This window comes from Orcinus orca, chromosome X, assembly GCF_937001465.1.
Source record: "Orcinus orca chromosome X, mOrcOrc1.1, whole genome shotgun sequence".
In the NCBI taxonomy this organism is placed as follows: domain Eukaryota; kingdom Metazoa; phylum Chordata; class Mammalia; order Artiodactyla; family Delphinidae; genus Orcinus; species Orcinus orca.
Genome location: NC_064580.1, coordinates 18,527,413 through 18,540,196, shown reverse-complemented (window position 1 = coordinate 18,540,196; position 12,784 = coordinate 18,527,413). Strand labels below are relative to the sequence as shown.

The 12,784-nt window shown below is 32.7% G+C and overlaps 1 protein-coding gene across 11 annotated transcripts in view; it reads right to left on the bottom strand.

The window, feature by feature from the left end:
• The window catches only part of CNKSR2 (connector enhancer of kinase suppressor of Ras 2), a 258,260-nt gene that overhangs the window by 102,140 nt on the left and 143,336 nt on the right, over positions 1-12,784 (bottom strand). For all 11 annotated transcript variants that reach the window (XM_049704702.1, XM_049704705.1, XM_049704701.1 and 8 more), the window contains 2 exons: positions 6,796-6,929; positions 1,428-1,639 (listed from right to left, as the gene is read on the bottom strand). In XM_049704702.1, coding sequence (XP_049560659.1) covers positions 1,428-1,639; positions 6,796-6,929 — 346 coding nt within the window. The remainder of the gene's footprint in view (positions 1-1,427; positions 1,640-6,795; positions 6,930-12,784) is intronic.

Below are 12,784 nucleotides of genomic sequence, written 5' to 3'. Positions count from 1 at the left end.
AAGAATTCAGAGCCATTTAAGTAAGAACTTAGTAAACTATTTTTTTATAAAGCTGTCAATAATCAACTTCATCTGGTGACTATAAGTTCCCCTTAAATTAAACATTCTTATCTACTTCAACACAAGTAGAAAATAGCCAGAAAATTCTGGGACATAACAAAAGAAGAGTTGCTATACATTAATGCCTATCCAATAATAGGTAGTCAATAAATACTTGTGCAACGAATTAACAAAAATAAAAATCTCATGTGATGGGGGGCAGGGGCAGGGATAAAAAGATGGCAGGCCTCTATACTGCAGAGGTTTACAATATAATAGTGGAGAAAAGCAAAGGTACAAATACCTTCAATTTATGACAGTTCAAAATAAGTGCCACCAGAGTAGTATAATTGAGGAGGAGCACATGATAAAACAGCACATGTACAGAGAATAACACAAAGCAAGATAGGTATGGTTCCTATTATTTAGGATCGTTTTGGCCAAAACTTTTCATACATAATTATTACCAAAGAGCTGTAAGGAAACAGGGCGTGGGTAATAACGTAGGTAATCTTTCGGAACCACAGGAGGGAGGCATATGGCCATAGTGAAAAAGTAAGGGAGGCAGGTGGAAAGAGAAAGTTAGAAACAACTTTCCTTCTGCTCAGCTCCCACTGATCAAGTCTGGACTAATCAGCAAGGATCCTGCCCTTCCCCCAAAACTGAAAAGGATGGAGCATAGAATTCCAGTTCAATACACTCATTCTTGCAATAGGACCATAGGTGTTACTACTTTAACTTTAGGCAACTTTATCTGCAAATCTTACAGCTACACTATATCAATTTTTAAGTATTTGTGACTGGGTTACTTTCTGGGTCATGCATGGAAAAACAGGAGTCAGATAAAAAATCCTGGGACATGGTAACTCTAGGCCCATCTTTGCTTTAAATACATTATGTCCTTCCTATTTAAAATCCACTCAAAATTTACAGCTTCTTATAAAAAACAAAAATTGAGATGAGATTTTACCCAGAAAAGTCCATCTAAAGATTTTTTAATACCTGAGAAATAAGGAAATTTTATTTTAAATAAGTTATGTTAACAGTAAATATTCATTAAAAAAACGGGAAAAAAACCCTTGAACTAGTCCAGTTTGGCAACACCTGATCTACAAAAATTACATGTGAGTCAAAAAGGTTTCCGTAAATCATTAATGAGTTAAAATGCTACCTACTATTCTTGCTTATTTTTGGAAAACCTGGAATAAATTTTAATGTCATGCCTCATATTGTTGAGATTCCACTTGGAAGCACACGACAGACACAGATCAATTATAAAGATTCAAAAGCTATCAAGTAATTTTCACAACCCAAAAGCCTAGGAAAAGAAATTGAGATTCCCATACCAGACATAAGCTCTTTCATCAATGTAAGAGAAGAACTCTTACCATAAGTTGGGGTGCTTTCTCGTCTTCCTTGACTACTTGATCTTCCCTTTTCATATTCATAACAATACAAGACAGTATCTTCCTCCACAATATTAAACCTCTTTCGATATTCCTGATCCAGAAATGAATTTGGTGATTCAGATCCCTTATGCACTGGCTTGCCCACCATGTGTCCTCTGAGGTCTTCACAAGGAAGGTTTCCTTTTTCATCCCTAAAGAGATGGTAAAGGAGAAGGATGTAGAAAAGTGTTACAGTGGTAAAATGACAGAGACAGTCTAAAGTAGTAATAATGTCCTTCCTATATATCTTCTGATCTTTCCAAACTTTCTTTGAGGTTTATAGGGCAACTTTGAATTATTCCTGTTTTGCAGGAAAAAAAAATGCCAAGGCTCAGAGAGGTTAAATGACTAGCCTAAAGGTTACACAGCTAGACATAGCCCATGGATCTTCTAACTCCTGCTCTAGTCCATGTTCAATACTATGGCACATAAAAGACATCATCTTAGCTCATAAATTCCTTTTAGTGCTTAAGAAAGTAGGTATAATGTTAACAGTGCTAACAATGTAGCTTTCTTCTGCCAGTTTATCTAATTGATTCATGGTAATATTTGCACTGCTTAAAAACAAAGATGTATTTAAGAACTGCCACTTCTGTGAGGGTACTGTGACCTTAAGAACTAAGTTAGCACTATATAAACTGGTGTTGTAAGAATTTCAAACAGCTTGTTATTAATTTAAAATAAACCTTAATGAAAAGAATTATTCTCTGTATTTAAACTGTATTATCTCATTTAATAGTAAAAAAAGATATGTTCATGGAACTCATTCTAAATGGATATATCAAAATTTAATTACACATCAGCAACATTTCTTGTGGAGAGAGGGTGGAGAAACCTTACCATATATAGAGTTTAAGAATGGGATTTAAGATGATGGCAAGTTGATTTTTTTTTTCTATAGGATTCTGAAGTGAAAAATCTCTAATTTAAATTTATGGGATCCCTAAAACTGTTACTCACACATAGTAAATATTAATCACACAGCCCAGGTGACTGGGACAATAATTTGGTAGAAATATTCCATTTAGGATTAGTTAAAATGAACCTTGCTTATTTTATGATAATTTCACTGACTAGCTATAAAATTTCTGTTAGAAAAGCTCATATTCTAGAACATGACTATGGATGTAAATGCAACGTTTCTTTCCTTGTTGATCACTAATTTTATTTCTTCCTAGTTCTTGTTTCCAGTTCTACCCTAAACAGTGCCATGAATACTATCAAACCAGATAAAATTTAATTTTAAGTGCCAAGACTGAAATCTTAAATCCACAGAATAAACTGAATTATAACAAGACAGATAAAAATAACAAATTTATAAGTGACCTATTAAGTCTTATGAGATGGTGATGAGCTTATAAAGCTAATGTCAATTCTAAAATATGAGTTTCAGTTCACCAAAAATATTATACTTTTATACTACAGTATACTATACTTCTCTCTCAGTATACAAATGTCGAGGTTGGGTTTGTCCAAATGAAGAGAACTATATTCCTATTATTTGAACTATGTAGAAAGTAGTAAATAATATTCTCAAGACTGACTGAATCAGAAAGCTGTCACTCTTTTATTTTTTTTTATTTTTTTACATCTTTATTGGAGTATAATTGCTTTACAATGGTGTGTTAGTTTCTGCTTTATAACAAAGTGAATCAATTATACATATACATATGTTCCCATATCTCGTCCCTCTTGTGTCTCCCTCCCTCCCACCCTCCCTATCTCACCCCTCTAGGTGGTCACAAAGCACTGAGTTGATCTCCCTGTGCTATGCGGCTGCTTCGCACTAGCTATCCTATTTTACGTTTGGTAGTGTATATATGTCCATGCCACTCTCCCTCTTTGCCACAGCTTACCCTTCCCCCTCCCCATATCCCCAAGTCCATTCTCTAGTAGGTCTGTGTCTTTATTCCCGTCTTACCCCTAGGTTCTTCATGACATTTTTTCCCCTTAAATTCCATATATATGTGTTAGCATACGGTATTTGTCTTTCTCTTTCTGACTTACTTCACTCTGTATGACAGACTCTAGGTCTATCTACCTCACTACAAATAGCTCAATTTTGTTTCTTTTTATGGCTGCGTAATATTCCATTGTATAAATAAAAGTATTGCTTATTACCAAATTGTAACTATGAAAGCTAGTTCTTAGGCAACACAAAGAAAATAAATATAAAATCCAGGCACAATTTTATTTTTGGCTAGCTAAAAACTTTTCCTTAACAAATTGCCTGGTGCTTTTTGTTAGCTAGTCCTCTAGCAAAAAGAAACTGACACTGCAATTAGCTTGGAAACAGCCCTAATGAACTTGGGGCACTGGGGAAGGTTATGCCTATCCATAAATGGGCAGACGTTTCTGCCAGGCCTGTGACATGAATGTTAATGCAGCTGAGATCAGAGGGTGATTCAGCCCTAGTTAATTCACCATGCTCTACTTATAAGGACACACCCTGTGGTAGAAAATGGGAAGGGCTGGTATTCCTTATCTATAATGGTATGAGAGGCCTTCTACCAACAAAGAAGATTTATTAGACATGTCTATATGGGATGCATTCAATAAAGTTGAATTAAGAAAAGTACAGATCAAAACCAAACTTTGCAGTAGAATGAATTGATACATGTATTGCGTATATAAGTGGGTGTGGCTATGTGTATATGTACTCACATTATGAGACCCTGAATAACTCAACATATTAATTTGTACTGCTATAAAAATTTTCTTAATGTTATACATCTATACATATATTTAATAAATCTACACTTTTGCTCTAAAAAGGATTTAAGGGAACAGATGGAAAGTTAGAGCACTGCTTCACTGGACTATCTTTATATTTAATGGCTCACAGTAAAATTAATACGAGAAATTAGTATTTAAACTTCACAGTTGTGCAAGACCTATAAATTCTTGGTTTTCATGACAGAAAAAGAAATTTGGTTAAGTATAAAAGTTCACTGTATACTATGATAACGAAATTGTATACAGTCATATAATAAAAAACTGACCAAATTTCACTCACTTCACATACATGAGTGTTTTCTCTTTTAAAGAAAAAGTCACTTTTGCAATCACATTCTTTTTCTGGAATAAATGTGTTCAAAGAATTATAATCACATGAAAAAAAGTCTACCTAATTTGACAACCAGTCCTACCATTTTTAAGGTTTTTTGGTTTTAAGATGAGAAAGCTTTTATTATTTACAATTCAAATTATCACCCAAATGCCTATGCCACATAAACAAAAGTTTTTAATGTAGGAAAAAATAAACGTTCAGATGAGTTAAATTAGGTGAGCCTCATTCATCCTCAAAATGAGAAAAAAAAAGCCACAGCTGTACCTATAAAAGAATGACAAATGCAAAAAGTTTTATGACTATAACTTCAAATCAAACCAGAAAATGCAGATAATTTATATGAGGCTGTGGTACAAAGGGAGTTTCATGCACATATTTTCTAACTGGGCTATATCAAACGATTGTGTGACGAGGTAACTAATAATCTGACTCAAAAACATTTAGAACATTCTGTTAAATTACACACTAGACTAAGAATCAATTAAGGCGACAGATAATACCCTACTTATGAATTTTACTGAAAAGTATGGAACGTTCAAGCAATACTACCAAAACAAGTACCACTATGCTGATACTTCAATCTCTTGCATTCTCCTGTTTTTGTAAACAGCATGTTTAAAGCTTTTTATTGACTTCAATATATTGCCTCCATCATATCTGCACCACACTTAGAGGACAGAACTGGATTCTTTAACTCCTTTGTCTTCTGAAGTACATTTTAAATACATTCTGTCTAGGAAATACTCTCTTTATTACAAGTTCCTCCCTATCCAAGAGACAAGGAAAGAACATCAAAGAACCGCAGAGACTTGCTAAAAATAATTTTCTAATGTTTATCTGTACATGTAGCCCTCTGAAGAATAAGGTCTTTTAAATAATCATTTGCACTGAAATAAAAATCTTTCCCATTAAAATGAAAACAAACCAAAAGATTCATTTCCTATTTGAAACACACATGGTTTTATTGCTCCTCTTACAAGAGTATTCAAAAAGTCTGATACTATCTTAATAGATTAAAATTCAACTTGAATTTGACTAGGATATCAGATGAATTTGTACATCTGATTGTAAATTTAACATGACTGTAAATTATATATTAGAACGAGTTTGGAAACGCCAGCTTAGTAAATTGTATCTTCTCACAAACCATGTTCTCACAACCACATTTAATTCTCAAAAAAAGACCTAAAATGTTAATAAAATTGACTGTAGTTTTATTAGTAGATGACAACACAGTATTTGCAGACATGCCAATGTTGTCATGTAGCATTTAGATGGTAAAATGTCAGTACCATCATATCCAACAGAATGAAACATTAGGTATACTAAAGTGAAGAATAGTGAAAATTAATTAAAACATGGAATTTCAGTACTTTTATTTATTAAAGAATTTTAAGATTAAGTATAGCTTGGAAACAAGAGACCTTAAATTATTGTTTTTGACTGACTGCACAACTAATTTAAAAACTGAATCAAAATACTTTGTGATTGGTATTAATTATCCCCATTTAGTGCTGGCCCTTTTCCATAATTTTTGTATTCCACAAGGCTGGAAATCATAATGCTTTTGGACAAAATGCATGATGGCACAAAGTTATAGTCTTCCACCTGCCAAGAATTTCAAATAGGAATTTGGAACATGAAATGGAGATACAGCCTCCAGAAATCTGAAAATAGACTTTAAAGGCAACTCATTCTCTTGCAAACTCTCTCTACTTTCTGAAAGAAACATTAATGAACTAACCAAGTGGAAACTGTAGAGACAGAGGTATTGGGGGAAGAAACACTCTCCCTCATCATCATCCAAGAAAAAAAAATCTTCCTCATTACATACATTTAAGAAAGCATAGAAGTTATCTCTAACTTTCTCTTTTAGAAATAAAGTATGAAATGCTTCAAAGTAACTTGAGATTTCCTGTGGCTTCTTACCAAAGAGCCTCACTTATTTTTTACTTACTAAAATAATCCTAGCTGCTATTTTATATTAGTTTCCTATTATGTGAGATAATGCTTATAAGATATTTAATGTAGAGTGTTTAATACAAATTAGTTATTGTTATTGTTATTGTTAACTAGAGTACAGTCTCTATAAGGCAATGATTTTCCAGAATGTGCTCAGAATTCTTAACTGAGAAAATATTCAAGGTGTTTCGTGAGAATTTACTTCACAGTTTACGTGCACTTAGGTTAGTCTTTAGCTAGAAGCTACGTAGAACAACATGATGGTTAGTTTTATACCTGGGAATATACGGTTCTGCAGGAGGAGGGGGAATGTAGAGATCCTGGAGGGCGGAACTGTCTCTTTTGGTGGGTGTACTGATGGTGCTGGAAGGCGTGGCAACGCTGCTTGTGGGACTTCTAGGTATAAGAGGCTGGTTAAAATGAAAAAGAAAATACATACGCACACAAACAACACACAAAACAACAACAACAATGACACATAGTTATCATTTTTAAATGATCTATTTCTACAAAGTTTTTGAACTTGGCTGAAATCAAGAAGCATGCTATTTAGCACATGGATGTTCCTTTGAGTCTCCAAAAACAAAAAAATTTATCGCTTTAGAGCTTTTCACTTAGTTCCTAACTCACCTTATTGTACGGCATAACCGCGTAAAAGCTATTTATAAGGTAAATCTATCATGCAGTGTTTCATAATGGGGAGATTTATCTCACAGTCAGAAACATATTTAAATTTGCTTTGTTAGAATCCCACTTTTGAAAGAAAGATAATAGAGAGTAACTTCCCAAAAAATTAGTTCACTCACATCCTGACTGGTGTACAAGAAAGATAATTCATATCGTTTCCCAAAAAAGATACATTACACTCCTAAGTCAGTAGAATGTGACAGATTCTCAAAAAAGTTTACAAAAATGGAGTATGAAAGGCCAATACGAGAGAATATTTTCTAGGAAAATGTACTTTTTTCATAAATATAAACAATACTGTCTTCTCCAAGTCATTTTATGGTACATCTTCAAAAGTATGGTGATTAGTGTGACACAATCATTTCATTTTTCATAGGCACACACATTTACCATTGTTTGAAATAATTTTTAGTTGCATACCTATAGATCTCATTTTCATGCCTGTATTTACGTATTAAATAAGTTTTTAAAAAAATTAAGATTCTCTATATACTGAATTAAGCAATACATCAGGATGCATTAACTTACGAGCACTCCCAATTCTAAACGTCACAGCATTTGGAAATGATATTGTGGTTTGAGAAATTATTCTAAAGTGAAACTAAAATTCACAAATTTTCATGTTTATCTTACAGATCTTACTGCTTAGCTACATATACAATAACATATTAAAAAATAAGAACTTTAATGCAATCGCAAACAAAAATAATGATCACAAAATTAACTGTATCTTCACATGATAAGATGTTGCCATTTCAGCCAGTATGAAAACACTTTTTAGCATATCTATAATAGACCCATAGTTCTATTACTTTAACACGTATTGCTGGACACTCAAAAAATGGCATAGTACAACTATTTTATATTGTGACAATACTTTTGTACAGATAAACAAAATTTGTTCAAAAATCCAAGCATAAATACAATGTACAATGTAGGTCACTGGGGTAGGCTACATAGTTTATGACTCAGTTCATGGTTTTTGACCTTCCTTTTTACACAGCTCACCTTAATAGCTTGAAATCACACATCCTGCCAAAATGACGGTTAAGTTTTAATCTATGTGAAATAGAAATTAAAGAAAGAGAGAGAGAAGGGAAAAATAATTGATAATTTATTTTGGGACTCTACAGTATTCTATCTTATATGATGTAAAAAAATAGTCAGGAAGTTTACATGTTGAGGAATTTTGATATATTTTGAAAGTACACAGTAAAGACTATTATGTTTAACTATGCTGATTTGGAATAGCATCCAGTTAAACTATGCGTGTCTTTTAGAAACAAAAATTTTGGCAATGGGAAATCCTGAAATTTATATAGGTAATCAGGAGTTACCTGTATAGATGAACACCATGAAGCCTGAGGAAATAAAGAATTATATTCTTTCTAACGATGTATTACATGCCTCTACAACAGACCTTTGAATGATAGGACCTTTTTTTTTTTTAACTGGAGTAAAATTGCTTTACAATGTTGTGTTAGTTTCTGTTGTACATTGAAGTGAATCAGCTATATGTATACCTATATCCCCTCCTTCTTGGGCCTCCCTCCCACTCCCCCTCCATCCCACCCATCTAGGTCGTCACGGAGCACCGAGCTGAGCTCCCTGTACTATACAGCAGGTTCCCACTAGCTACCTATTTTACACATGGTAGTATATTTATGAGGTTTGATAGGACCTTTAGATCAAGTGTGATCTGTGATGTGACTCTGTTTATCATTGTTTCCTCTCTGTCAGGACATCTTGGTATTCAATACAAATGACATTAAAGAACAAGTCTAACCAAAATTTAATCATTATAGAAATGTAAAGAAAACATTCATTACACAGTACATTTCTTGCCAAAACTTTCTGTAACAGATGCACTGTGAGAGAAAAACTTATATTCAGTATGCTTTTAAAATGCTCTAATATGCTCTTATTTTAAAATATCCTAACACTACAAGTGAACTTAAAAACAAGTTCTAAAAACACAAGCATTAAAAAAAAATAATCTAACAAATTTTTATTCTCTTTCTTCTTTTCTAGGGTCACTACTTCTATTTTGAAGACTTCTCTCCTTTTATTTTACCACCTGTAGAACTAAAGGTAATTTCTCCTGGTTAGTACCTATCCCTGCCCTCCCCAAACAAAGAGGAAGGAAGGAAGGAAGGAAAAAAGGAAAAAAGGAGAAGTAGTAGTCAATGATTACAAGTATATTTTAAATACCTCTGAAGTGTGAGGTAAGGACCAACAAAATATTTTATTCTGTCTGGACTATTACCAGAATTGTCTGTTTAGGGTACTTGTTCCTTCCCCTTCCAGAAGTTTAAATATTAGCCTTGTCAACTTCCTTCAAATTGATATTTTCTCTAGGTTTCTATTTTCAACACGGAGTTGCTATTAATGTCCTCAGTTAACACAGTTAGTTAAATTAGCAAAAATGTAGAAGAAAAAGACTCTTAGATAGGCTTAAACAGATAACAGGTTTGATTGTGCCAGCTGGTTCAATTAATTGAAGCGGTTGAAAAAAACAACTTCTTTCAGAGAAAGAAGAAATTAGTCAATCCTGTTGTTTAACTCTTACTGGCTAGTTATTTTATTAACTGGTAAATCACAGAAACCATTTAAACTGGTTTATCATGCAGATATCATCTGGCTAATCAAGTATGCCTGTACTAAGTAAAACACATAGTAAATACTAAATATATTCATTGTATTTTTGTCTACTAATTGTACTATTTTTGTCAAGCTAATCCAAGCTAAAAAGTAAACATTATTCTTGAGAATCTCATCTAAAAAAAGACATTAGGCAATGGAAAAATAAAATATGGTAAAATAGAAGCTTCATGGGAAAATGGAAATAGCTACTTAACCCCAAAGGAAATTTGTGATAATTTAAAATTATAATGTCTTAAAAATGTTCTAACTCTGGACAAGAATTGAAAGGGTACAAAATTAAATGACTAAAAGAATGAAGAAGGCATTAAAGAATATTAGAAAGATAGGCAAAATGTGACTAAATCAAGCACAGAATAAATGATGCTATTAGCTGAAATTATCAGTGAGAAATTCCTAGTTGTAACAAGTGCCATTAAAATTACACCTATTACTGATAACCAACAAGTACGTGAAAATACACAAAAAGTGACAAATACAGCCTCCCTCAAATCAAAAAAGTTCTCAGCGTTTAATTCAAAATTTAATAGACATATGCCTTAGTTTCAGAAAAAATACCTAAATATGTAAGTATAATAGTGCAGAAGGATAGTTCTTCCTACGTTGGTAACATTTAGTTTTAATCATTTCTTCATAACATAGTATAAGAAAAGTAGTTACTGTTGTACTATAAAGAATTTCCAATATAAGGGAAAAAAATAGAATTAAAGGGTAATATTTTTTATTTTACCACTTTGCCTTTTGATTCTTTCTCTTAACTGGTAAAATCTGCACAGGAAGAGAATTAAGAGCTTTCATCGCTTATGGATAAAATACAAGGGTATTTTAAGACTGCATCTTCTTACTCAAGTAAGCATGAAGCTTCAGTATAACTCGATCCACTACGGTATGCAATCAAGTATGATATGGATCCATTTTGGATTCTATCCAAGAGGATTTATTTCCTGGAAAGACCTTGCCATAAAATTTATTTTTCATATCTAAATGGTCCTACTGACATAGAGTTTTCCTTCCAGATTCAATGAGGCTCCAACAGGGAGGACATATTTTGCACATATGTTGTTACTCTTCTAAAATAAATCTATGATAGATTTTGGGGGCACTGGCATGCATCTCTTAAAATATCCAAATCCTAAATAAAATGATCATATGCATCTCTTCAAATATACATTTATAACCTTAGGTCAATTAATGATAACTTACTACTGTGAACAGGACTCAGAAATTCATTAGGTTACGTACACATACATTTTTCATATTGTCCATTTAAACTATATAAATACCTTCAAATTGTATCCCACAATATGGTACGGCACAAATCTTCCTCTGAATCATGAGTGATGACTCACTATAGTGATAATATTCTACTCATCCAGTTTAAACATCATCAGGAGACTGTGATTATTATAAAATAAAATTTTCAGCTTTGGAAAGGGATCACTGAAATCTCACGTTAAATCCTCTGATGGCTCAGGTCTTTTCCTTGTGTCCCCGATTCTAACATCTCTAAGGTAACTGAGCACACCTGGAAGGTATTAATGTACCTCTGAAAACACTATGGTTTTAAAGACTATGAGAAAAGAACGTCTATACCTTAAAAACTACATCTGATATTAAAGGTTTTATTTGAAACAATTTACATTTTAACAACTCTTGGCAAGCATATCTTAATTTAGTTGTCCCTCTATCTGGTAAGTGACCCAGCTTTCACAGAGCTATATAAAGTCTTGAATGAAACCAATGACATAAAGACAGCCCCCATGTTAAAGATTAAAACGGTGCGTTACACATTATGTAGTTATCTCTAAAATTCACTAATGCAAATATCACAAAGAGTTTGCTTTGTCTTCCAGGGGGAAAATACTCATTGAAATATGAATGATTACATCAAGTATAAAACCTGGCCATTTATTTTATTCACTCTTGGGAATAAGCACAGACTCAAATGGATCACAATATCCCATTATTCTAGCACAGAATATTCACACAAGTCCTTATTCAGTTCAAACACGTTTTTATTATAATTCCCAATACAAGTACCAAAATATTGTTTTATGTTAGCAACTCTGAGTCATCTAAACAAATGCTCCAGAGAAAATGTATTCTGGATTTTGGGAGGCAAGAAGTTGCATACAAACTTGTAAATTTCTTGACCATGTAAAGAATGTTAGATCTAATTTGGAAAATTATTGGGCATAATTTTTCCTGGGTAAGCTTTTCTTAAGTAGTAAATTATGTGAAAAGAGCTTAAGCAAGAGAAACACTTGTATTCAAAATTCTCGCACTCAGTTTTTTCACAGCTTTTTCTAGAATCCAAGGTTATAAATACAAAAGATTTGAGTCTTCTTTTTTAAGCATGTAACCTTCCCTTTCCTATCAGACTACAAAGAAAACAAACATTTTTTCCAAGCATATATTTGATCAGGAAGCTATATCTATATAAGTTAAAAATAGATATATGGGCCTAAAAGTAAGTATGTAGTTACCCAATGTACAACTAATATAGACTTTAGAGTCACACTACAAAATGGCTTTTTCCAATTAATCATCAAAATTTGCACATTGTACTGAAACTACCATTAGTGTATTTATTGCTGTCCACTCTTATTGGCATAGTTGATACTGCAACATTAAAACTGGACTTGCAATTTTTTCAATTTACAGTAAGCATTTTTAGGAAATTAACTAAAGAAATAGGAAGCTAAAGAACAAAGAAACTAAAAATAATTTTTCATCTTAGGTGATTATTTGTAGTCAGTGTTAACATTTTGAAAGCATGTGGTTGAAAAACACAAATGTGATTTAGATCCTTTAATTAATTTGCTTAAACACTGGTGAACAAAAATGTAATGTGACAATTGCTTGCAGCTATTTACTAATTTGAGCATGTAAAACGTATAATTGTTTCTGCCTCCCA